This window comes from Mus caroli, unplaced genomic scaffold, assembly GCF_978045245.1.
Source record: "Mus caroli unplaced genomic scaffold, Mus_caroli_1 scaffold_6, whole genome shotgun sequence".
In the NCBI taxonomy this organism is placed as follows: Eukaryota; Metazoa; Chordata; class Mammalia; order Rodentia; family Muridae; genus Mus; species Mus caroli.
The window spans coordinates 13,681,353-13,709,091 of NW_028227261.1; the positions used below are offsets into that span (position 1 = coordinate 13,681,353).

The 27,739-nt window shown below is 41.9% G+C and overlaps 1 protein-coding gene and 2 pseudogenes across 1 annotated transcript; 2 read left to right on the forward strand and 1 right to left on the reverse strand.

Moving 5' to 3' along the window:
* The first annotated feature begins 775 nt into the window (after positions 1 to 775).
* Positions 776 to 3,346, forward strand: LOC110287750 (PRAME family member 8-like; annotated as a pseudogene).
* A 14,790-nt stretch (positions 3,347 to 18,136) lies between these two features.
* On the reverse strand, positions 18,137 to 20,377 carry LOC147004161 (PRAME family member 12-like). Its single transcript, XM_085838371.1, has 3 exons — positions 20,052 to 20,377; positions 18,985 to 19,575; positions 18,137 to 18,704 (listed from the first exon to the last, which is right to left on the reverse strand). The coding sequence occupies exons 1-3, from the start codon at positions 20,336 to 20,338 to the stop codon at positions 18,137 to 18,139; spliced, it is 1,446 nt and encodes a 481-aa protein (XP_085694497.1). The 5' UTR covers positions 20,339 to 20,377.
* Positions 20,378 to 24,239: 3,862 nt separating this feature from the next.
* Positions 24,240 to 24,722, forward strand: LOC147004162 (large ribosomal subunit protein eL21 pseudogene; annotated as a pseudogene).
* Positions 24,723 to 27,739: the final 3,017 nt, after the last annotated feature.

The window sequence follows — 27,739 nt, forward strand, 5'->3', positions numbered from 1 at the left end:
TGGCAAGAGAATGGATGTCCTCCTGAGATAGTAGGCTGCTCAAGGTAGCTTGACTTGCCCTAGAGGACTCAGTGAACAGGGAAGATGGTAGAGGGCATGGATGCTTACCTGTATGGTTTCTGATCCACAGGTCTACTGAAGGTGTCAGAAGACTGCATATCCAGAGGGAATACAGGGTGCTTTGGGCAGATTAGAATGCCTGGGAGAACTCAATGAGGAGGGAAGAGGGTGGGAAGGAAGCTTACCTGAAAGGTTCAGGTTGCCAAGGTCTGATGAAGGTGGGATGAAAGGTGATGGGAAGAATGAAGGAACCCTTCCATAGTAGGCTGTTCAGGGCCTCAATGCATTCTATCTCTTAAAGGACAGGTTAGAGCTTAGCATAGCTCCTGCTTCTAAAGCTTATGGAAGCAAAATGTTATCCATTTTACACAATATATTGTTCTATTGATTGTAGTCAAAGCATAATAATTTCCCACAAAAGTGTCAGAATCAGGTGTGTTAGGGAACATTGGATTCACAGGGAACATTGGATTGGAATGGGTAAAATATCAGGGATGATCTGTTGAAATGGGTCCTTATATATTACCAGGAGGACCTTGAAGGAACTGTGGCAATGAGAAAGACAAATATTGAGTAATCCAAATTACAAGGTTTCCAATGTCACCTGAGGAGACCTGCCTAGTTTATGTAATAATGAGGTTTGCTAAAAGAATTTTGGATGAAATATTTTCTTCCCATGGATATATCCATAGCATCTGCATACCTGAAAGCCATGATGGGCTTTAACAACTCACCAACACTCCAGCAGCTGGCAAGAAGAAGCCTACTGAAAGATGAAGCCTTGACCATCTCTGCTCTGCAGAACCTGCCCATGCAACTCTTCCTATCACTCTTCAAGGATGCATTCACCAGCAAACGACCTAACATTTTGAGGCAGATTGTGGAAGCCTGGCCCTTCCTATGCCTTCCTTTGGGAGCCCTGATGGAGACTCCTCACCTGGAGACCCTGAAAGCTGTACTAGATGGCCTTGATTTGCTGATGGCACAAAAGAATCAACCTAGGTAAGTGAGTTCAAGGCATCATGGAGGTATATGTGTGGATGGGAGGAAGTGAATACAGTATTCACAATGGGTCCAAGGTGAATCAGAGCTTCTGATTGTAGGGGTTAGTATCTTCTGGAATGGAAACAAAGAAACAGGACTGTGGTGTATGTAGGACAGCTGAGAACAGGAATAGTCTATATGCAATGAGTCTGTCCCTGACAATTCCTCAGCAACTATAAATGGAAGCTGCTTTTGTTCAAGGAATAGATTGAAGGGAAGTTGAATTGTAGGTCGTGCAGATTACACAGTGTGTCTCCTGTCCTATGAATGCCCTTCTGATTTACCCACATCAGGAGAAAACTAGAAGTACTTGATTTAAGAGATGCCCACCACAACTTCTGGAATGATTGGGCTGGAATGCAGCATGTTGCCTGCTCTTCATATGTGATTGGCAATACCCAACCAGAGGGAAATCATCCCAACCTGGGGGGGTGGGAAGACCATGCCTATAAAGATGAACCTTTCCCTCAAGTCTTGCCATCCCTCTGCATACTTAAATTATATTTATCAATGGGCCAAGCAGAGAAAATATGTGATACAGGTGATCTGTGAGAAGTTAGTGTTCAGAGCCATTCCTGCCTATGATCCACTGGATATTTTGGAGGTTTTTGATCCAGGCTCAATCCAAGAATTGGAAATAAATACATGCTGGGACTTGCATACCCTTGCATTGCTAGCACCTGGCCTGGGCCAGATGAAAAACCTCCAGAAACTTCTTTCAAGGAAATCTGCATGCCTTTGGATTGGCCTTGGCACCAAGAGATGGAAGCCTGTTGTGTGACAGAGATCTTTTCCCAGTTCTCCAAACTGCATAAGCTCCAGCATCTCTATTTGAATGATGTCTATTTCCTGACTGAATGCCTGGTCCAAATGCTCAGGTAAGAAAGGACAGAGAGAGAGCTTTATCTAGCAGTGAGCAAAGTATTTTGTTGTTCTTGTTTTGCTTTATATATAAACCTTAGTGTATATAGTGGCTTCCCAGCCACTGTTAAATTTATGTAGATGTGATCTTAGAGTAATTGATGTACTACTTTGTGCTGTTGTTGCATCTTGACTTGTCACCATTGTAAAGCCAGACTGTCATGTATGTGTCCATGATTTTAAAAAGGTGTCTTAAGAAGGGAAAATTTTCTACAGAATGTAGATCTTACACCACAAGTTCTATCATGTCAACTCTGTCCTGAGAACTATATGAACAGTTTCCATCTGCCTTTAACTTCCTATGGTTTAAGGGAAATTTGGGCACAGGAAGGGGTTTAGTAAATGAGAAATGAGTGAATGATTGTGTTCAAAGGTCAAAGGTCTATGAAAAGAACAGAGACTGTGGTAAAGCTGGAGCACATTGAGGCAGAGCTGGGCATAGTTCTAAGTGGATTCCAGTTGGTTCTTTTGGGTTCTCTTATTTATATCATCTGTCCCCAAATAGGTTTAGTGGTTACCAGTTCAGAGGGAACTGAAGAGCTAAAGCAGTAACAGTCACAAATGATAGTTTATGTCCTATCTAGAGTAATATGAAAGGGGTGAATAGCACTCCATCGTGGAGCACCTTGGGCTTGACTGTAATAATGATCTGAGAGTGACCTTGTACCTAAGTAGACTCTGTTCACTTGAACTCAGAGCCTTTCTTTCTGCTACTTGACTGGGGTAAAGTCAGTACATCTCTTTCCCTCTCTCTAGGTACTTGGAGAGACCATTAGAGACTCTTGCTATCACTCACTGCAGGCTGTCAGAATCAGATATGAGGTATCTGTCCCAGTGTCCAAGCACCCATCAGCTCAAAAACCTGGACCTGAGTGGTGTCACCTTCATTTTAAATCATCCATTCCTACGAAGCCTACTAGAAAGACTGACAACTACTATGCAAACATTCATATCGAAGGACTGTATGCTCATGGACTTCCAAATCCATGCCCTCCTGCCTGTGCTGATCCAGTGTTCCCAGCCCACTGAAGTTGATTTTGTGAAGAACTTCTTGTCCATGGGCAGCCTGAAGAAGCTGCTGCAGCATACTGCCAACCTCACACAGCTGACCCTGGAGAAGTACCCTGCCCCTGATGAAGTCTATGATGACCGTGATGGTGTTATTCCAGACAGATTTGTACAACTTTGTTCTGAGCTTATGAATACAATCAAGGGTGTAAGGCAGCCAAAGCAGGTCTACTTTGTGAGTAAGAGATGCTTACATTGTCATGAATTCTTCATTTATAATTTGGAGGCCAGGCTATGTTCTTGCTGTCAATAAATAAGAAGTCATTGCTGGGCTCTGATAAATGGAAGGCAGGACTCAAGTGTTTAGAGGCATAGACCATGTATGTATTCAAGCATTTTTGAATGTACTTGGGAGAGATGATTATTTCATTTTATTTGAATTCCAATTAAATTCTTCTGACTTGATGTAGATATTTTGACGTGGATAACATTGAGCTTATCTCCAACCTAATGTCTACAGTACAGACCCACACTTGGACAGCCATGATATTTGAAAATTGTAGGGCTTGCATCACAGCACTTTCAGAGTATGAGGGGCCATAGAGGAGGGAAGGGGATCATGAGAGAGGATATTATAAAGAGCATAATGGACTGGTTATGAGGGCTCTGTGACATTCTGCCTCTGGATGGCATCCACTGTTTAACTGTCCCCTCACATATATTCTGCAGTATATGGACATATATTTTTATGAAGTAGAAGACTGACTAAAACTATAACTGTCTTTGTACTTGACTTCTTTCCCTGCTACATTGTGTCTTTCTCTTTATTTGGGGAGATACTGAAGCCTGATTATCTTCTCCAACCACAGCAGTATAATTTCCCAGAAGTTCCAATCAGTTTTGAATAAGAGCATGTTTGCTTTTTGCAGGGCACTGGGCAAATAAAGGGAGTGGGAGAAAACCTGCATCCTGCCAGAGATCCAGTGCTCTGGGTGGGTGGATGTGGAGAACTGCCACATGCTTTCCATGTGGCCCTGGGTGGGTGTTTGGCTGTGAGAAGCTACAGACCCAGCCCACAGGGGGTGGACAAGGGGCAGTCCTAGGTCTCGGCCTCACGGAGACCAGAGATAAAAGGTTCTCAGTCTTGGACATCCCAGACACTTCTGTACACCACAGAAGAGCTGAGAAAAAAATTGGGGATTCCGGGGGCAGCTTAATCAGCCCCAGGGATAAAGGGAGGAGAGGACAGGGAGACAAGGGGTGCTGGGTTGTTCCCACGAGGCTGAGAGTCTTTGGTCCTGTTGAGACTGGAGCGCAGGAAGAAGGTTAGACATGGTTCTTTAGGGGAAAGCCTATTCCATTGTTCAAGCACAACAGGCCTTGATGGGCAGAGACAGTCTATGGATTTAGAGCTTTATTGTAGAAAGGCAGGGAGAAAGAGAGAAAGATAAAGAGAGAGGCTGGTCATGGCCATGTGAAGAGAGAAGGGAAGGGAGAGAGAAGGAGGACTAGAGATGAGAGTAAGAAAGGTGAGATCTTAAAGAGAGAGAGGAGGGGCCAAGTAGCCCCTTTTATAGTGGGCTGGGCTATCTTGTTGTTGCCAGGTAACTGTGAGGAGGAGCATACCTAGCTATAGTCAGGTAACTGTGGGGGTGGAGTCTAGACAGAATGCCAGAAGCTTGGGCCATTGTCTGTGTTACTGATAGTCACAGAATTATGGAGTTGGGGGCTCTGTTGTGTCAGGCACCTGTCTCTGGGAATGTGACTCACTGTTCTGTTCCTTGTAGAGTTTCCTACTGGGTCTCTACTAGGTCACCAGAGCAAGCCTCATTCAACTAAAGCAGGCTGCCTTTCACGGCCCCACAATTTTTCTTTTACTGAAGTCTCTGACAACATCATCCTTGTGTATTCAGCTTATCCTTGCCCAATAATCTTGTATCCCCTTGTCTCTTCCCCTTCCTCCTTCCATTCTTTCAGAGTAAATAATGACCCACCATGTTCTTTTCTTGGAGAACCTTTGTAATCTTATGCTTCATGGGACCCTATCCAAAATGCTATATGGATTCTCTTGGACACATGGCTCAGAGGCTAAGAATGCTTGCTGCTCTTCCTGAGAGTGTTTGATTCCCAGTACTCACAGCCACCTGTATCTCCAATTCCAGGTGTCTGACATTTTCCTCCAGTGTCTGGGAACACCTAAGTCATCTGCACACACTGAAACACAAAATCTCAGGTGCCTAATTAGAAACAAATTAAAATAAAAATGTAAAAATTAAAGTGAATTCATAAAAAAAAATAAATTCCTCCATACATTGGAAAACACATTGGAATTACCTGCAGAAAATACAAAAATCTGAAGGCTGGTGGGCTGGTGATGCACATGTATAATCTGCAGAGCAGAGATTAAGGCTGGGTATTTATATGTGTTAGTGGTTGAGGGCTATAGTTCCATCTCAATGATGAATTCATTCTCTGGATAAGGTTTTTATGGATTCTAGCCATGTGCTCTATGAGGAAGGAAGGCTTATCGCTTTTAGAATGCAGGATTCATTGTTTTACTCTTGAGAAATGGCAGGACCTACTCAGAAATCTCTTGCCAGTTCCTGCCATCTTTAATGCCTCATGAGACAAAAGCTTCACAGCCATGTTTTCTTTTGCTCTCTCTCCCTCTCCTTCTCTGTGTTTACTTCTCTCTCTCTTATGCTTTGTGTGTGTGTGTGTGCATGTGTGTGTATATATGTATGTATGTCTAGCTCTGTAGCTCTGGCTGTTTGGAACTCGTTGTGGAAACAAGGCTAGCCTCCATGACATAAGATCCACATGCAATCTGAGTATGGAGTTAAAGGTGTGTACTACCACACATTGCAGAATAGCTATTGCCTAGCCCAGTGAATACACTGGACGCAGTTATCAGAACAATAACACTGGAATCTAAAGAAAGAATGGAAAATAATCCCCAAGAAGGAAGCCAAGCTGCTGTCTGTGTGATATTGCAGGAATATGGACTATATGCCTAAGTCTTTTCTACTTTCTGAGACTTCAATGGGTGCCGCGGGCAGACTCAGTCAGAGTTCCTCAACCTGGAGGAGAATCAGAGTTCTGGTACTCAGGTGGTCAAGGAGTCGGTGAGGGACAAAAAGAACACAAGAGTGCTGAATCTTAGCGTAATCTTTCAAAGCGAGCATAAGACTTATATAGTCATTACATAAGAAAACAAGGAAGTTAGGTAATACATCAGCTAAGATATATTAAGGTCATCCAATACATAATGACTCTTTAAATAAAAGAGAAAAATTTGTACATGAAAACTGGCAGGAGGGTATGGTGGTGCACACCTTTACTCCTAGCACTTGGGAGGCAGAGGCAGGCAGATTTCTGAGTCCAAGGCCAGCCTTGTCTACAAAGTGAGTTCCAGAATAGGCAGGGCTATACAGAGAAACCCTGTCACGAAAACAAACAAACAAAACAAACAAACAAAACAAAACGAAACCAACCAAACAAACAAACAAACAAAAGAACTGCCTGTCCAAATTATTGAGCTGGAGAGATGGCTCAGTGGTTAAGAGCACTGAGTGCTTTTCCAAAGGTTCTGAGTTCAAATCCCAGCAGGTGGCTCACAGACATCCCTTAATGAGATCTGATGCCCTCTTCTGGGTTGTCTAAAGACAGCTACAGTGTACTTACATGCAATACATAAAAATAAATTTAAAAAAAAAAAAGAAAGAAAGAAAACTGGCAGGAACCAGGCAGTGTTTACAACTGAGATAAAAATCAGCTCTATCGCTTGGTTCCAGGACTACACCGAAAGTAGTCTGCAGAGGTGAGAGTGTGCACTACAGAAGCTAACAGCTTCTGAGAAGGCGGGAGCCACAGAGCTTCTGAGGCAGTGTCCTTTTTGGGCTCCAGACATCTGGCCACCTTCGCGGCCAGAGGACAGGTGTCCGCCCAGCCCGGGAGGAATTTGCCTCAGGATCCGCGGAAGATATCTTGGTTCTGAGACTCCGCCATAAGTAGTCTGCACAGGTGAGAGTGTGGACTATAAAGCTAACAGCTTCTGTGACAGGCCAAACAACACAGCTTCTGGGAAAGATCCTGTTTTGGGCCTTCATCTTCGGCCAGGAGGATGCCCAAATGCTAGATATCTGTGCACTTTCCCAATAAGAGGAGAGCTTGCCTGCAGAGCATGCTCTGATCACTGAAACTCAGAGGAGAGAGCTAGTCTCTTAGGTCTGCTGATAGAGGGTGACAAAATCACCAGAGGAAGAATCGCTAAACAGAAACAACTATAACAACTAACTCCAGAGATTACCAGATGGCAAAAGGTAAACATAAAAATCTTACTAACAGAAACCAAGACCACTCACCATCATCAGAACGCAGCACTCCCACTTCACCCAATCCAGGGCACCCCAACACACCCAAAAAATCTAGACCCGGATTTAAAAGCATATCTCATGATGATGGTAGAGGACATCAAGTAGGACTTTAATAACTCACTTAAAGAAATACAGGAGAACACTGCTAAACAGGTAGAAGACCTTAAAGAGGAAGCACAAAAATTCCTTAAACAATTGCAGGAAAACACAACCAAACAGGTGATGGAGTTGAATAAAACCATCAAGACCTAAAAAGGGAAGTAGACACAATAAAGAAAACCCAAAGTGAGGCAACGCTGGAGATAGAAACCCGAGGAATGAAATCTGGAACCATAGATGCGAGCATCAGCAACAGAATACAAGAGATGGAAGAGAGAATCTCAGGTGCAGAATATTCCATAGAGAACATTGGCACAACAATCAAAGAAAATGGAAAATGCAAAAAGATCCTAACTCAAAACATCCAGGAAATCCAGGACACAATGAGAAGACCAAACCTACAGATAATAGGAGTAGATGAGAATAAAGATTTTCAACTCAAAGGACCCGCAAATATCTTCAACAAAATTATAGAAGTAAACTTCACAAACCTAAAGACAGAGATGCCCATGAACATACAAGAACCCTACAGAACTCCAAATAGACTGGACCAGAAAAGAAATTCCTCCCGACACATAATAATCAGAACAACAAATGCACTAAATAAAGATAGAATACTAAAAGCAATAAGGGAAAAAGGTCAAGTAACATATAAAGGCAAGCCTATCAGAATTACACCAGATTTTGCACCAGAGACTATGAAAGCCAGAAGAGCCTGGTCAGATGTTATACAGACATTAAGAGAAGACAATTTCCAGCCCAGGCTACTATACCTAGCCAAACTCTCAATTAACATAGATGGAGAAAACAAAGTATTCCACAACAAAAACAAATTCATACATTATATTTCCACAAGTCCAGACCTTCAAAGGATAATAACAGAAAAAATCAATACAAGGATGGAAACCACATCCTAGAAAAAGCAAGAAGGTAATCCCTCAACAAACCTAAAATATGACAGCCACAGGAACAGAATGCCAAATTTAACAACAAAAATAATAGCAAGCAACAATTACTTTTCCTTAATATCTCTTAATATCAATGGATTCAACTCCCCAATAATAAGACATAGACTAACAGACTGGCCACACAAACAGGACCCAACAATTTGCTGCTTACAGTAAACTCATTTCAGAGAAAAAGATAGACACTACCTCAGAATGAAAGGCTGGAAAACAATTTTCCAAGCAAATGGTCTGAAGAAACAAGCTGGAGTAGCCATTCTCATATCTAATAGAATCGACTTCCAACACAAGTCATCAAAAAAGACAAGGAGGGGCACTTCATACACATCAAATGTAAAATCCTCCAAGAGGAACTGTCAATTCTGAATATCTATGCTCCAAATACAAGGGCAGCAACATTCATTAAAGAAACTTTAGTAAATCTCAAAGCACGCATTGCACCCCACACAATAATAGTGGGAGTCTTAAACAGACCACTTTCACCAATGGACAGATCATGGAAACAGACATTAAACAGGGACACAGTGAAAGTTACAGAAGTTATGAAACAAATGGATCTGACAAATATCTACAGAACATTTTATCCTAAAACAAAAGGATATACCTTCTTCTCAGCACCTCATGGTACCATATCTAAATTTGACCACATAATTGGTCACAAAACAAGCCTCAACAGATACAAAAATATCAAAATTGTCCCATGCATCCTATCAGATCACCATGGACTAAGGCTGATCTTCAAAAACAAAATAAATAATGGAAAGCCAACATTCACCTGGAAACTGAACAACACTCTTCTCAATGACACCTTGGTAAAGGAAGGAATAAAGAAAGAAATTAAGGACTTTTTGGAGTTTAATGAAAATGAAGGCACAACATACCCAAACTTATGGGAGACAAAGAAAGCATTTCTAAGAGGACAACTCATAGCTCTGAGTGCCTCCAAAAAGAAACTAGAGAGAGCACACATTAGCAGCTTGACAACTTACCAAAAAGCTCTAGAACAAAAGGAAGCAAATGCACTCAAGAGGAGTAGACGGCAGGAAATAATCAAACTCAGGGGCGAAATAAACCAAGTGGAAACAAGAAGAACTATTCAAAGAATCAACCAATAGAGGAGCTGGTTCTTCAAGAAAATCAACAAGATAGATAAACCCTTAGGCAGACTAACTAGAGGGCACAGGGAAAGCATCCTAATTAACAAAATCAGAAATGAAAAGGGAGACATAATCACAGATCCTGAAGAAATCCAAAACACCATCAGATGCTTCTACAATGGCTATACTCAACAAAACTGGATAACCTTGATGAAATGGACAAGTTTTTAGACAGATTCCAAGTACCAAAGTTAAATCAAGATCAGGTTAATGATCTAAACAGTCCTATATCCCCTAAAGAAATAGAGGCAGACATTAATAGTCTCCCAACCAAAAAAAGCCCAGGACCAGATGGGTTTAGTGCAGAGTTCTATCAGACCTTCAAAGAAGATCTAATTCCAGTTCTTCACAAACTATTCCACAAAATAGAAACATAAGGTACTCTACCCAACTCATTCTATGAAGCCACAATTACACTGATACCTACATCACAAAAAGACCCAACAAAGATAGAGAACTTCAGACCAATTTCCCTTATGAATATCGATGCAAAAATCCTCAATAAAGTTCTTGATAAATGAATCCAAGAACACATCAAAAGAATCATCCATCCTGACCAAGTACGTTTCATCGAAGGGAAGCAGGGATGGTTCAATATATGGAAATCTATCAACGTAATCCAGTATATAAACAAACTCAAAGACAAAAATCACATGATTATCTTGTTAGATGTGGAGAAAGTATTTGACAAAATCCAACACCCATTCATGATAAAAGTCTTGGAAAGATCAGAAATACAAGGCCCATACCTAACCACGATAAACGCAATCTACAGCAAACCAGTAGGAAACGTCAAAGAAAATGGTGAGAAGCTGGAATCAATCCGACTAAAATCAGGGACTAAACAAGGCTGTCCACTCTCTCCCTACCTATTTAACATTGTACTTGAAGTCCTAGCCATAGCAATGAGACAACAAAAGAAGATCAAGGGGATACAAATTGGAATGGAAGACGTCAAAATATCACTTTTTGAAGATGATATGATAGTATATATAAGTGACCCTAAAAATTCCACCAGAGAACTCCTAAGCCTGATAAACAGCTTCAATGAAGTAGCTGGATATAAAATTAACTTAAACAAATCAATGGCTTTCTGTACACAAAGGATAAACAGGCTGAGAAAGAAATTAGGGAAACAACACTCTTCTCAATAGTCACAAATAATATAAAATACCTTGGCATGACTCTAACTAAGGAAATGAAAGATCTGTATGATAACTTCAAGTCTCTGAAGAACGAAATTAAAGAAGATCTCAGAATATGGAAAGATCTCCTATGCTTATGGATTGGCAGGATCAATATAGTAAAAATGGCTATCTTGCCAAAAGCAATCTACAGTTTCAATGCAATTCCCATCAAAATTCCAACTCAATTCTTCAATGAATTAGAAAGGGCAATCTTCAAATTCATCTGGAATAACAAAAAACCTAGGATAGCAAAAACTCTTCTCAAGGATAAAAGGACCTCTAGTGGAATCACCATGCCTGACCTAAAGCTGTACTACAGAGCAATTGTGATAAAAACTGCATGGTACTGGTATAACGACAGACAAGTAGACCAATGGAATAGAATTGAAGACCCAGAAATGATCCCACACACCTATGATCACTTGATCTTTGACAAGTGTCTTAGTTAGGGTTTTATTGCTGTGAACAGACACCATGACCAAGGCAAGTCTTATAAAAAACATTTTATTGGGGCTGGCTTACAGGTCAGAGGTTCAGTCCAATATCATCAAGGTGGGAGCATGGCAGTATCCAGGCAGGCAGGGTGCAGAAGGAACTGAGAGTTCTATGTCTTCATCCAAAAGCTGCTTGTGGAAGACTGACTAGGGTGAGGATCTTATACCCACACCCACAGTGACACACCCATTCCAACCAGGTCACACTTATTCCAACAAGGCCACACCTTCAGATGATGCCACTCCCTGGTCCAAGGACATACAAACCATCACATTCCTCTCTCTTGTTCCCATAGAATTGTTCAAAAACATGAGTCTATGGGGGCCATACTTAAATATAGCATAATGGAAAATGCATTTAGTCCAACTTTCAAAGTCCTCATAGCCTATAGGAGTTGCAACAATGTTAAAAGTCCAAAGTTCAAGGTCTCTTCTGAGATTCATTCAACAAAATTAACTGCAATTCCCAAAGCAAGGCCGGAAACCAGCTGGGCAAACTCCAAACTCTGCATCACCATGTCTGATGACAAAGTGGTCTTCAGATCTCCACTCCTTTTTCATCTTTGTGGACTGCAACAAACTGCTTTCTCCTGGGTTGGTTCCACTCCCTGTTAGAAGCTTTCCTCATCATGTATTCAATGGCTCTGGCATCTTTAACATCTTTGAGTCTCCAAGGCAATTGCAATGTTACAGCTTCTTCTTTCACTGTCTTGGATTCCACTTGATCTTTTGGACTCTTCCTAAGGGCTGGCATCACTTCTCCTTCTCTGTAATCTGTAGCACTCTATGCTCAGGTTGATACACTCCACTATGGCTGCTGTTCTTGGTGATCATCTTATGGTACCGACATCTCCAATACACTGGGGTGTTCCACTCCAACTAGGCTTCACCAATAGCCTCTCATAGGCTCTCTTCAAGGTGCCAAGACTCGAATCCTTTGAATGACCCCTTCAGTCCTGGGCCATCAACTACAGCTGAGGTTCACCTTCTCCAATGGCCTACCCTGGCCTCTCACAGTGCTAAGCCTCAGCTTTTCTCCATGATCCCTTCATTCCTTCATAAGCAGTACCACCTGAGTGACTCTTACACATTACCAAGTCCAGCCATAGCATGAGGTACAACCTTGAGTATCTCCAGAACACAGCTTCTTTGTGCTCATAGAAAACAATTTCCAGAAGATTTCACCTCAGTGATGCTGGTGTCTTCTTAATCACTGCTAATTCCTTAGCTCCAGCTAACTAGCATCAATTCTCCCAGCAGCTCCTTCCATTCTTAATTCTAGAGACAGAGCCACATGCCTGAAGCAGCTGAGTTCTGCTGCTTGCATGACCCACTTGTACGATTACATTTTCACTGGCTTTTTCTTATCCAACTCCTTCACTGCCTAAGCTTGGCTCTCTTGGATCTTTCTCTGTAGATTGGCCTTGAACAGGGACATCAGCATGCCTGTCTCCTTGGATTAAAGGTGTGTATCACCATATCTGGATCTAAATTTATCTGGGTAGGATCTTGCCCCAAGGTCTAACTCCCTTAATCTTTTATCTCCTAGAAAACAAGGTTTTGCTCCTTTTCACTTCCTAGTACCCCATTAATACTCGAACCATATATTTTATATTTTTTCTTTTGAAGCTTGCTATACTTGTTCAAACTTCTTTTCATAAGACTTAACCAGAGAACAAAGTCTCTGCTGGGTTTTTTTAAACCTTCCTCTGTCAATGCAATTAATCCAAGTCTCTTCACCTTAGCCTCAGGCAAATTTTTCAGACAAGGGGAAAAAGTAGCCACATTCTTCACCAAAATACCACAAAACCAGTCTTTATTCCACATTCTGAAATTCTTCTCCTTTGAAATCTCTTGGGCCAGGTCAACACAGTTCAAATCACTCCCAGCAACAAAGTCTTCAATATTCCTAGTAGGATGACCCATTAAACTCCACTTAAAGCAATCCACTGCTTTTCAAATCCAAAGTCCCAAAATCCACATTCTTTCAAATAAAAGCATGGTCAGGCCTATCTCAGCAATACCCCACTCCCTGTACCAACTTCTGTCTTAGTTAGGGTTTTACTGCTGTGAACAGACACCATGACCAAGGCAAGTCTTATAAAAAACAACATTTAATTGGGGCTGGCTTACAGGTTGAGAGGTTCAGTCCATTATCATCAAGGTGGGAGCCAGGCAGGCATGACACAGGAGGAGCTGAGAGTTCTATGTCTTCATCCAAAAGCTGCTAGTGGAAGACTGATTTCCAGGCAACTAGGGTGAGGATCTTACACCCACACTCACAGTGACACACCCATTCCAACCAGGTTACACCTATTCCAACAAGGCCACACCTTCAGATGATGCCACTCCCTGGTCCAAGGACATACAAACCATCAAAACAAGAAAGCAAAAACCATCCAGTGGAAAAAAGGCAGCATTTTCAACAAATGGTGCTGGCACAAGTGGCAGTTATCATGTAGAAGAATGTGAATTAATCCATTCCTAACTCCTTGTACTAAGGTCAAATCTAAGTGGATTAAGGAATTCCACATAAAACCAGAGACAATGAAACTTATAGAGGAGAAAGTAGGGAAATGCCTCCAAGACATGGGTTCAGGGGAAGCATTCCTAGATAGAAGAGCAATGGCTTGTGCTTTAACATCGAGACAAAAAGACCACCAACAGATTGGGAAAGGATCGTTACCTATCCTAAATCATATAGGGGACTAAGATCCAATATATATAAAGAACTCAAGAAGGTGGACTCCAGAAAATCAAATAACCCCATTTCAAAATGGGGCTCAGAGCTAAACAAAGATTTCTCACCTGAGGAATACTGAATGGCTGAGAAGCACCTGAAAAAATATTCAGCATCCTTAATCATGAGGGAAATGCAAATCAAAACAACCCTGAGATTCCACCTCACACCAGTCAGAATGGCTAAGATGAAAAAAAATCAGGTGACAGCAGCTGCTGGTGAGGATGTGGTGAAAGAGGAACATTCCTCCATTGTTGGTGAGATTGCAAGCTTGTACAACCACTTTGGAAATCAGTCTCAGAAAATTGAACATAGTACTACCTGAGGATCCTGCAATACCTATCCTGGGCACATATCCAGAAGATGTTCCAACTGGTAAGAAAGAAACATGCTCCACTATGTTCATAGCAGCCTTATTTATAATAGCCAGAAGCTGGAAAGAACCCAGAAGCACCTCAGCACAGGAATGGATACAAAAAATGTGGTACATTTACACAATGGAGTACTACACAGCTATTAAAAAGAATGAATTTATGAAATTCCTAGGCAAATGGATGGACCCGGAGGGCATAATCCTGAGAGAGGTAACCCAATCACAAAGGAACTCACACAATATGTATTCAGTGATAAGTGGATATTATCCCAGAAACTTAGGATACCCAAGAGATAAGATACAATTTCCAAAACGCATGAAAATGAAGAAGAATGAAGACCAAAGTGTGGATACTGAGCCCCCTCTTAGAATTCGGAACAAAACACCCATGGAAGGAGTTATAGAGACAAAGTTTAAAGCTGGGACGAAAGGATGGAGCATCTAGAGACTGCCATATCCGGAGATCCATCCCATAATCAGACTCCAAACGCTGACACCATTGCATTCACTAGCAAGATTTTGCTGAAAGGACCCAGATAGAGCTGTCTCTTGTGAGACTATGCTGGGGTCCCAGCAAACACAGAAGTGGATGCTCACAGTTAGCTATTGGATGGACCACAGGACCCCCAGTAAAGGAGATAGAGAAAGTACCTAAGGAACTAAAGGGGATATGCAACCCTGTAGGTGGAACAAAAATATGAACTAACCAGTACCCCCCTGGAGCTTGTGTCTCTAGCTGCAAATCAATCAGAAAATGTTCTAGTCGGCCATCAGTGGAAAGAGAGGCCCATTAGTCATGCAAACTTTATATGCCTCAGTACAGGGGAATGACAGGGCCAAGAAGTGGGAGTGGGTTGGTGGGGGAATGGGTGGGGGAGTCTGAGGGGGACATTTGGGATAGCATTGGAAATGTAAATGAAATAAGTACCCAATTTAAAAAAAAAAAACAGAAAAAAAGAAAAAAAAAGAAAATACCTAATAAAGGGAAGAACTGCCACCACACAACTGATATTTGGGTTTTTTTAAATATTTATTTATTTATTATATATAAGTACACTGTAGCTGTCTTTAGACACTTTCTTCTTGCTCCAGTCCTGATTGCTCTGGCCTAATGATTATTATGTATTATATACATATAATAGTGTACTGTAGCTGTCTTCACACACCCCAGAAGAGGGCATTAGATCTCATTACAGATGGTTGTGAGCTACCATGTGGTTGCTGGGATTTCAACTCAGGACCTTCAGAAGAGCAATCAGTTCTCCTTACTGCTGAGACATGTAACTAACAGATCCATCTGCCTCTGCCTCCCCAGTTAAGGATTAAAGGGATACAACATTGTGCCTGCATAAACGCCTTTTTTTTTAAAAAAAATAATCATCTATTTAATTATCATCCATGATAGTGAATTTCTAAAAGGATTTTTCATATGCCCCTGTGATCCTGCTGCCTCAGCCTTCAGAGTAGCTGAGATTACAGGCTTTTGCCAACAGGCCTTGTTCTTCCTTGGTCTAATGCTGGTACCATGTCCTTGACTCAAGTCATTATTTTGGTTTTATTTTCATTTTAAGACATGGTCTTAATCTGTAGTCCAGGCTGGTTTTGAATTCTAGATTCTCCTGCCTCTACCTCCTATGTGCTGGGATTGTGGGCATGTGTCACTATGCTTGGCTTGCTACAGCTTAACTTGGATGTTTTGGAGGTCAATCTGTGCCCTTTTCTGTTAAGTAGTTTTATATAATATGGTATCTTTAAGCCTTGGAGTGGCTCCATTTCATAAGTGCAGGTTACTTCATTTGTGTTCAAATGCTATGATTGAAATATTGGTCTTATCTGTGAGTAAACTTATCTTCAGTGATACTTGAAATGTTGCCACTTATGAGCTGAGAAAATTGAATCAGGAATATATGGGTTGTTGGGCCTTGTACAGAGATGATTTTAAATATTTATGTGCAGTTTTTTGTGTCATTGTTTTCTTTATTACATTTGTGCATAAAAACTACTCTGAAACTGAAGTAAAGTCTGCAGCATTAAACGGAAGTCTGCCTCATTCGTTAAGGCCTTCAAATTCCAGGTCTTCCAGATTGATTGCTATAGGTCAACATATATATGGAGACTAGTGGCCATAGTCTACCCAAAGAATTAAGCTCTAGGTTCAATGAGAGACCCTGTTTCAAAAAAGCTTAGGTGGAGAAAAAATGTAGACCTCTGAAGTCCACATAGGCATTGAAACATGCACACTACCCACACTCAAACCCTTCCTCGACCACAGAAAAGTTCATTAAATGATGTAAGCAGCCATGCATGGTGGTACATGCCTTTAATAATCACAGCTCTCGTGAGGCAGAGGCAGGCATATTTCTGAGTTCGAGGCCAGCCTGGTCTACAGAGTGAGTTCCAGGACAGCCAGAGCTATACAGAGAAACCCTGTCTCAAAAAACCAAAAAAAAAAAAAAAAAAAAAAAAAAAAAAAAAAAAAAAGATGCTAAGCATTGTAGTGAATAGCAGCGTTCCCATAACGGTGAGGCAGAACGATCATAAGTTTAAGACTAGCTTGAGGCCAGATAGCCTTCTCAATTCTTCATTTAAAAAATACTAAGGATTTTTATAACACATATTTACTAAACACATAGGGCTACATGCCAAAGGAAGTGCTAGCCTGCTTAGGAAAGAGTTTCCATCATAGCACAGATGCCTTCTCTGAACCAAGGTTCCTGGCATGAGCATCATGTGTTTTGTAACTACTGAGATATCTTTCAGGACACCTTTAGTTCACGATTTTTACTTTTGCTCACATTATACTTGGGGACAGGGTGCTTCTGAGTTTCTCATGTTTTATGGAAATCATCATTCACCTACAGTGCTGGGACTACTACTATATATTTTTAATTTTATTTTGTGCATACCTGCACTTTACATAGCATACCCACTGTTGAAGGCTCATGGAGGTGAAAGGTCAACTTGGGATCAGTGCTCCCTGCTTCCATCAAGTGGGTCTCATGCATGGATCAAAGTCAGACTGGTAAGCTTGGCTACAGTTATCCTTTGCATGTTGAGCAATCTTGGCTACACGTATTTTAAAATAAACATAACAATGAAAACAAATAGCAAAAGGTGTGGTATTATTATTATTATTATTATTATTTATTGCTACATGATTATTCAGACACAAAGAAACACAATGGCTAGGTTCAGGAATCATGAACAAAATAGAGCTCCCCACTGGACCTTTATAATGCCATCCTACAGGCGAGGACAGGGACTTGTCTATCTCCTAGAGATCTTTATATGTAGGTGGCCAACAGAGCTTGGGAGCCCTAATGAATAGCGTCCTACAGTGAGATTGCCTGCAAGCTGAGAATAGTGGCATTTATCCGTGACTTCAGCAATCATGGAGAAGAGAAAAGCATGAGTTCAAGTCCAGCATGGGCTAATATGACACTGTTAAGTAGAAAGAAAGACGAGAAGAATATCCTTTAGAGAGAGAACACACCGTTCCCATCTATTCCTGGACAAATCCACATTTTGAAATGCACAACTGTATGATTCCATTAGTCATTTCTCCTCACATGTCCACTCTCTAGATGTCACAGTCAGCCCCTTTGTCTCCAATACATTGATCAATGTCAGAAGACATGTGTTCAGGAACCCCTTGATCGTAGACTTGTCCTTAGACTTTCATTCTCAGTTACCAAAAGCATCCTTCTCCTATTTACTGGCAACAATGGCAAAGTCTGGTCTCCAGACCGTATGTACAGCGCTGTGAACATATAAGGCATAACTGAGAGGCAAAACAGATAGAGTGGGGCTGCCTAACAGTGCAAAGTATGTTCATGAGCTCAGAAGAAAGCTGGACAAATCTCTCTGCTCTAAGAACAAAACCGGTTTCATAGCACTCCAGAGGAGCAGGATAAAGCTCCATGATCAGCTGGTTTAGGGTGGATGTGTGATGCAGAAGGTTCGTTAGGACAGACATGGAGATGTCATTGTCACAGAAGTTGACCTCGATGAGCTGAGAGCACTTATTCAGGGCAGGGATAAAAGCGCTGACCTGAGAGTCTGTCATCCTACAATGTTCTAATTCCAAGGTCTTCAGAGTGTTTGCAACATTTTCTAGGAAAATTCCGAGAGGCACAAGACTCAGATCATGCAAAATGACACCTGCCAAATGCAGATGTTTGAGATGATGGAGGCTCTGACACTGGGCAAAGGACCCCATGTCTGACTGTGAGTACTTGCAGAGAACAATTGACAGGAACTCCAGCGGAGTCTTCAGACACCTAAGGAGAGACTAGAGGGTTAGTTTGGTATAGAGTGACAAGGCTAACCTACAGTAGGAGAGACCACGTGTCCTGAGTCAGTGTCACTACAGGATGGCAGTGAGCATCCAGTGCTACCTGTTGGGGTCAGCCAACTCAAGTCCCACCATTCTAGGCTGTGACCAGTCACCATCATGATAAGACTTGATCATTATTGTTAAATCTACCATGACCCCTAGTCTATATGGGAAACAGAAAATGTTTGCTGTGGAATCAGAAAGAACTCTTCCTCCTTCCTTACCCGAGCAATTCATTCATGTGGCCAGTGAGAAAGTAGAGGTCAGCCAGGTGGAGATGCTGGAGATTGTTGAGTTTGGAGAACTGAGAAATGAATTTGGTGACACTCTTCTCCTGCACGTCTGTTGACGTACATAGAAAAGGGAAGACTTTCTCGTGGACTAGTGTTAGATGGAGTTTACGAAGATTTTTCATCTGACCAAGGCAAGGTGCAAAGCATGCCAGTGTGGACAGAGTCCAGCTTGTATTCAATTCCAACTCCTCAATGCAATATGGTTGGAAAATCTGCAAGATCTTCCTGACAGCGTGCATAGGCAATCCCATAATCCTCATCTTCACACAGCACAGGTTCAGGGAACCTCTTCTCTCCTGTGCCCACTGCAAGAAGTACGTTTGATTTTCCTCTAGATCAAACTGAAGGCGTAGGTCAGTGACCACCTTTAAACGTCGCCTCAGTGCATATCTATGAGGGCGTGTTGCTTTCTGCTTTTGACACACTGTTTCTACTGTGCTGTCTCCATCCTCTGGTCCAGTTGAAACATTCCAGAAGTGATGGTGCACATTTCTCAGGTCCAGCACTTGAAGCTTCCGCTTTCTATGGGTAAAACAGATAGAAATGTAGGAAGATACAAAAGACCAAAAACATTAGCCAGCTTTTTCTAGGCTTCTTTCTTGTCAGCAGTTCACTGTTCTGCTCTGTCTCCTACAGATTTAAGTTTCCAGTGCTGGGTCTCCACATAGCAACTAAAACCTCTGGGCAAGGTCTCTCTGCATTAACTACATCTGGAGATCTGCCCTGATTCCTCCATTTATTTCTCTGACCTTCCACTGATCCTATTTCTATTACTTGGTAGAGACACAGGGCCATGTAGCTACATGGTCTCTAAGCTGTACTTCATACTTAATGGACATTTGTTACCAGGATTCAGCGACTGTTCAGGACACTGCAGCTCTTCAAGATGATACTGACATAAGCCTCTGATCTATTTTGACTCTAATTTCCATGAGCCCAGATGTCCTTCTCCGTACACTTAAATGTAAGCCATTTAGCATTACATAGTTATTGTTTACCTTTGGTGAAAATTTCCTTTCAGCTGCATGTCTACACCATCCAGCACAGCTTGCAATATTGTCATGTCAGGGACGTTCATCAGTGCCCCCACAGGGAGGCAAGGTAAAGGCCAGGCTCCCACCATTTCCTTCAGTATCTTCATGTGTCTGCCAGTGAAGGCTGCCTTGAAGAGTGGTGGGAACAACTCCCTGGGCAGCTCCTGCAGAGCATTGATGGCCAAGGCTTCATTCTTCACCAGGCTCTGTACTGCCAAGCTCAGGAGTGTGGGTGGAGCCTGGAAGCTCATCCTGATGAAACTTTAGAAGGAATAGACCTGTTGAATCATCCAGAAATACAATTTTCAAGATATGTCTTAGGAATCTTTAAATTACTGCATCCAAGGAACCACCAAATTGCCAGAATCCCTGCTTTGGCCACATTGTGGAACTCAGTATGTCCTGTTTTAAGATCTGGTAGTCACAAAGCTAAACCCTTATCACTCTCTACATATGGGGTCTCTTATAAGAATCTGCATCCATGCACAAATTAACCATTGACACATGAGGTAATTACCACTGGTCCTTGCTCCTCTCAATCTCATTCCCATTTGCAAAGGGCAAGCAGTCTGATCAGCATCTTTTTGTGGCAAAACATGCACTGTTCACCTTTCTGCCTTTCAAGTACCTCAAAGAAAGACATTGCCATTGGGTGGTGGTAACATATAACTTAGTTTTCAACACTCAAGAGGCAGAGAAAAGAAGGTCTGTTAGTTTGAGGCCAGCTTAGTCTACAGAGCTAGTTCTAGGATAACTAATGCTACACAAAGGAACCATGTATGGAAAACTAAAAGGAAGGAAGGAAGGAAGAAAGGAAGGAAGGAAGGAAGGAAGGAAGGAAAGAAGGAAGGAAGGAAGGAAGGAAGGAAGGAAGGAAGGAAGGAAGGAAGGAAGGAAGGAAGGAAGGAAGGAAGGGAGGAAGGATGTAAGGAAGGAAGGAAGGAAGGAATTAAGGAAGGAAGGAAGAAAAGGTTTCCAAGGTTCTGGTAGGTAACTCAGCCAGACCCTGTCTGAAATGTAAAGCCAAACCAAGACTGATATCTTTCCTCAAAGCAACTCTAAAACCATGACTGAATGAGAGTACCCAGAAAGACTGAGTCTGAGGTGGTGATGCCAGTGCTTGGGTCCTAAAAGTAAGGGCATTTCCCATATTGTATTGAGCTACAGGAAAAGAACGGCTTTAGGAAAAACATCTAGATTTGTATATTTTTTAAAATACAGTTTTGCATAGAGTGGAGGTTAGAGTGAAATGAGCACACTTCCAGACCTTTGTAGTCTAAACTTGCCCCGCCTCACCAGGTTCCTAACTGTCACTGGGAGGGTTAGAATATAAGTACCCAAAGAGCTGAAAAGGTTTGCAGCTTTATAGGAGGAACAACAATATAAACTAACGAGTACCCCAAGAGCTCCTTGGGACTAAGCCACCTACCAAAGAAAACACATGGAGAGACTCATGTCTATAGCTGCATATGTAGCAAAGGATGGCCTAGTTGGCCATCAATGGGAGGAGAGACCCTTGGTCTTGTGAAGGTCCTATGCCCCAGTACAGGGAAGTGCCAAGGCCAGTAATCATGAGTGGGTGGGTTGGGGAGCAGGGGGAGGTGGGAGGGGATAGGGGATTTTCAGGGAGGAAACCTGGAAAGGGGATAACATTTGAAATGTAAATAAACTAAATATCTAATTAAAAAAAAGGAATATTCAGTTTTAGCTACAACACCTGGCTCGTGCACATTGCTTTAAAATAGTGCATAGATGCCAGGTGTGGTGGTAGGAGCCTCTAATATCAGCACTTCGGAGCAGGAATAAGGAGGATTCTGGGGAAACCTAAGCTACATATTACACTTTCATGCCTGTCCTGTGGAGTAGATTTCAAATAAAATATGATAGGAAATGTCTTGATAGCGGTGGTTTGGTTGTAGGGTTTTTGTTGGTTTGAATATGGTTATGTTTGTCTCCTGGGATTAAAGATATGTATCACCACTCCTGGGCCTAAGCTTTTCATGATCACTGTTCTTCAAGATCTAGATCAAAAGATTGTGTCTTCCAGTCTCAAGATCTGGATGACAACATGCCCTCCAATTCTAGATTATAGTTCTTTCCAGATTTAAACTCCAAATTACTCCTTGTTCAACTGCAAATACAAATGGTAAGATTAACTGAGTGGGACCTTGCCCTGAGATCACCACTTCCTTAAGCTCTTTATCTCCTTCAGCACAGGATTAAGTTCCATTTCATGTCCTGGTGTCCCTTTATTATTGCTTGTATATATATATGTCCTTTCTAAGCTTGCTATATTTTATTTAAAAAATGCTCTTTACGATATAAAGCTAGAAGACAAAGTCTATGCTGGCCTTTGCTGATACTTCCTTTGTCAATGCAATTAATCTGATTCTCTTCACTTTAGTCTTAGCCTCAGGCAAAAGACAGCCACATTCTTCACAAAAACACCACATACTATAATTCTTCTCCACTGAAACCTCTTATGCCAAGTCTGCACAGTTCAAATCACTCCCAATAAACAACTTTTCCTTTTTCCTACTAGGATAGCCTATTAAGCTCCACTGAAAACATAATGTGATTTTCCAAATCCAAAGGCCTAAAATCCACACTCTTCCAAACAAAAGCATGGTCAGACTTATCACAATACCCTAGTAGCAACTTTGGATCTTTAGTTTTTGCTGCTGTGAATAGAAACCATGAACAAGGCAACTCTTATCAAAACAACATTTAATTGGGTCTGGCTTACAACTTCAGAGGTTCCATCCATCCTCATCAAAATGGGAGCATGTCAGTGTCCATGGAAGGCATGGTTCAGGAGAAGCTGCGAATTCTACAACTTCATTTGAAGACAACTTGCAGAAGACTGGCTCTCATGTGGTTAGGAGGAGGGACAAAGGTACATTTCCTAATAATGCTACTCCCTGGGCCAAGCTTATTTAAATGCCCCCAGGGTTTGATCCCATTAGACCAGTGCTCTAATACTGAGCCACTTTTATAGGTCATCTATTTGATTTTTTTTTAATTTAATGTATAGTCAAGGAATCTTTATGCTGCTATGTCCAGCCTGGAACTGGGATTGTCTGTGCTCAGGGCTATAATTTATTTTTTCCAGACAGGATTTCTCTATATAGCCCTGGCTGTCCTGGAACTCACTTTGTAGAACAGGGTGGCCTTGAACTCAGAAACCCGCCTGTCTCTGCCTCCCAAGTGCTGGGATTAAAGGCATGCATCACCACTACCGGCTAGGACTATAATTCTTGTTCCCAAGTGATGCTGGTGTGTCCTACCTGGATCGCCTATACAAGTTTTTTGTTTTGTTTTGTTTTGATTTTAAATCTAGTATTACACAATATCATGTCAAACAACCAAGGCTATATATAATAACACATTACTAAAGCTCCAGTTCTCAGAGTAGCTGAGACAGGTGGGTTGAATTATAAAACTATTAGTAGTTCACATATCTATGTGTAAGCTACAGTTAGGAGAAAAGTTCAATTCAACCAACTGCAAAGCCTTAATCGGTGAAACATAGTTGAAGCAATTCCAAAGGATTTAAACTAAAAGCAGATCCTATCTTGAATTGCCTATCTTGAATGAGCCTAGGAGGCTTTCCAGAGCAGGAAGAATCTGAAGATCAAGACTAGCCTTTCCATTTGGGACACTGTACCAAAAATACTCAAGTGAACCTATTAACATGAAAGTTCCAGTGCAATGTGACTTTCTCAATAACACCAAACCTAACGTAATCATTACCACCACCATCATCATCACCATTGGAGGGAGAGCAACCAGAATTTGCCCTATTTTATTTTAAGACGAGCATCTTGAAATGTCCAGACTGTGAGAGGCCTCCTGGTGGAAGAGAGTGACCAATGACTTACCTGATCAGGATATCCGCATCTATTCTCAGCAGGGTCAGCCAGAAACTGTGCACTCCCGGACTCTGAGTGTCTTAACCCTTTTATACTTCTTTTCTCTCACACCCACCTTATGTAGCTCCACCCCCTACCCCGCCCACAGCACAAGATTCAATCTACTGGATCTTTATGATTGAATTTATTTTTATTCAATCATAGTTATTTGTGTGAACTCAAAAATAATAATCAATTAGAAAGTGAAGAGTCGGCAGACATCTTGCAGTAACTCGCCAAAATGACGAACACAAAGGGAAAGAGGAGAGGCACCCGGTACATGTTCTCTAGGCCTTTTCGGAAACATGGTATTGTTCCTCTGGCCACTTACATGCGAATCTACAAGAAGGGTGACATTGTAGACATCAAGGGAATGGGCACTGTTCAAAATGGAATGCCCCATAAGTGCTACCACGGCAAAAACAGAAGAGTCTACAATGTCACCCAGCATGCCGTGGGCATCATTGTCAACAAGCAGGTTAAGGGCAAAATTCTGGCCAAGAGGATCAATGTGCGGATTGAGCACATCAAGCACTCAAAGAGCAGAGACAGGTTCCTAAAGCGTGTGAAGGAGAACAACCAGAAGAAAAAGGAAGCCAAAGATAAGGGCACCTGGGTGCAGCTGAAGCACAAGCCTGCGCCACCCAGAGAAACACACTTTGTGAGGACTAACGGAAAAGAGCCTGAGCTGATGGAGCCCATTCCATACGGATTCATGGCCTAATGTACACAAAGAAATAAAATACCAGCACCAGGAAAAAAAGAAAAAAGAAAGTGAAGAGTCGGGGCTAGAGAGATGGCTCAGTGACTAAGAGCACTGACTGCTCTTCTAGAGGTCCTGAGTTCAAATCCCAGCAACCACATGGTGGTTCACATCCACCTACAATGAGATCTGTTGCCTTCTTAGGGTGTGTCTGGAGACAGCTACAGTGTACTTACCCATAATAATAAATAAATGAATCTTTAAAGGAAGAAAGAAAGTGAAGAGGCCACTGATTGAATTGTTCATTGTATGTTTACATACTCAATGTGTGAGGGTTTTCGTGTGTGTGCTTTTTCAGTGTAAATGTGCTATTTATTTCAGTTTCCATGATTCCTTTGCATGTGTATTTGAGTGTGTGTGTTTGTTTGAAGTTGACCTCAGTGGTTCACTTCTGACAGAGTAAAACTTTATCTTTGAGTTGTCTTACTGGACCCATGAAATTTAATCAGGAAGTTTATTATTTTTGTCAACAATTCACTTATTTTATTGGAGACTTGGTATGGCTTGAGAAAATGGATTATGGGAAGCTCTTCATGTAGATCAAATTGGCTATAAACCGAGTAATCCAGCTGCCTTTGCCTCCTGAGTGCTGAGATTATAAGTATGAGGCCTCATGCCTGGTTGTTTAAGGTTTTTGTTTTTTTTTAATAGCCCAGAGTAGCATGTGATCAACTCTTTTCTCAAAGCTGGCCAAGAACTTCCTTTGGCCTCCGGTACAGCACCCAAGCTGGCTCAACACCAGATCTTCAATATGGTCATGTGAGAAGTCAAGAAGTAATATCTGTCGGTCATTTTGTGATGCTTGTCATCCTGAGAAGCTGCCTGAGGGTGGATTGAGTCCCATCCCCTTGTGGTCACTGACTGAAGAGGAAGAGCAGCTTAATAGAGCTATGAGATCCACAGGTGCTCAGCCAGTACTCTCCTTACCCTATTCACACCTCCAGGATTCTGGACCTCCCCTTGGCAGATTTTCTAGTGCTTTTTGTTGCTGTTGCCCAGACAGGTCCTAATGAATACCATCATAGAATTTGTTCTCTGATTAAGGCTTATGAAGAGCAGCCTAGCAAGATGAGAAAGTAAAAATATAAAACATATGGTTTGAGTATTAAAGGAGCACCAGGAAGTGAAATGGAACTGAATCCTGTGTTCAAGGATATTGAATTCAATTAAGGGAGTAGTGACCTTGGGTAAAGATCTCGCCGCAAAAACGTGAGTAGTGGTAGTACAATCCTTTAATCCCAGGAGGCAAAGACAAGTAGATCTCTTTTTTTTTTTTTTTTTTTTTTTTTTTTGGTTTTTCGAGACAGGGTTTTTCTGTGTAGCCCTGGCTGTCCTGGCACTCACTTTGTAGACCAGGCTGGCCTCGAACTCAGAAATCCGCCTGCCTCTGCCTCCCGAGTGCTGGGATTAAAGGCGTGTGCCACCACGCCCGGTGCAAGCAGATCTCTTGAGTTCCCCATCAGCCTAAAAGAAAGCAACTTCTAGGTGGAAAAAAAAAAAACACAACTTAAACGCAGGTTTGGTGGAACACACCTTCAACACCAGTGGTTAGGAAACACGCATGCAGACCTCTGAGTTCAGTCAGTCTAAGAAACACATTACAGGACAGCCAAGCTTACGAAGTGAAAAATTTGCAAAACAGAAACTGGTGATAATGTAATAGAACTGAGATGCCAAAGGTTTTAAATTCAGACTCTGTTTTAGAGAACCTGACCTAAGTGTGAACTCAGGTAGACTACCATACTGGTATATAGCATTAGTTTCAAAGTTGGCCCCCAACAAAACCAGAGCTAACTCCAGTCTCTAGGCTAATCCCCAACAAGAGCACAGTTTCCAGTTTACAACTCCCAACAAGATCAGTGTCTCCTGATTATTCCCACAATAAACCTGCACCCAAGGTTACAAGCCCACCTCCTGTCTAATGGCCACCAATGCAGAAGGAAGCAGAAATCAAGTTTATGAAATGACTCCCAGTACCAGCCAATTATGTTAAATGCCACAGTGGCTTTCCAATTAGTTGGTTGCACATGTACTCTCTGTTTGCTGTTTACTATAAAACTTTACCTCAGTACATTCGGACCCCTCCACCACCAAACACATCCTGGTGCATTGGCAGGGCCTGAGCAAACTCTAATAGAATAAAGACTCTGCTGTGAATTGCATCAGATTGGATCCTGTGTGTCTTGGGGAATCACTAACATTTCCTTGGCACAACATTTTGGTGTGATGGCCGGGAATTTCCCCATTACACACAGGACTATCCATCTGGAGGGTCTTAAATCTTGTAAAACTAGTCTAGGACTTCGTGTTTTTCTGTTTGTAGCACTGTGTTAAACTCCCTGCTTTTTCCCTGTCTGAGAGCTGAATTGTCTGAGCTTTCTGTGTGAGATCTGTAGAGTAGAATGTAGCAAGCTTGTGAAGAGGTAAATGTGGAACCTTTCCAGCTGTGCAGTGATGATTTATTTGTGTGGAACCTGGTGGCTTGTGTTGCCGTGGTGATTGTTCTAGGTTTGAGCAGTGCTGAGGAATCTATCTGAGTGTCAGAAATGTGACACTGTGGTCTGAGCAGGTAAGTACTTGCAAAATAGTGCAAATGCTTGTGACTTATGTGGTGGCTAATTTGTCTGAATGTTAGAAACTTTCTGTGAGATCTACAGAGTGTAAAGAAAGCTTGTTTTCACAGCCAGTTAGTATAGACCTATCTGGAAGCCAAAGAAGGCTACAGAAGGGCCAGAAGTACTGAGTCTTGGTCTGGGGTACAAGTGGGCTCAGGTGTGCCAAGAGATGTTCACCAATCTGGTTCTGTTTTTGTGGGTGTGTACCACTTTCTGGTTGTCTCTCATTTCTGCCTGAGAGAGAGAGAAAAGGTTGGACTTGTGTTTTAGGTGTCATAGAGAGATTTTTTTTTTTTATGAGTGATGCTTTTTAGTTCTTTCTTGTTTCTGCTTGAATGAAAGGGAAGGAGACATCTTGGTTCC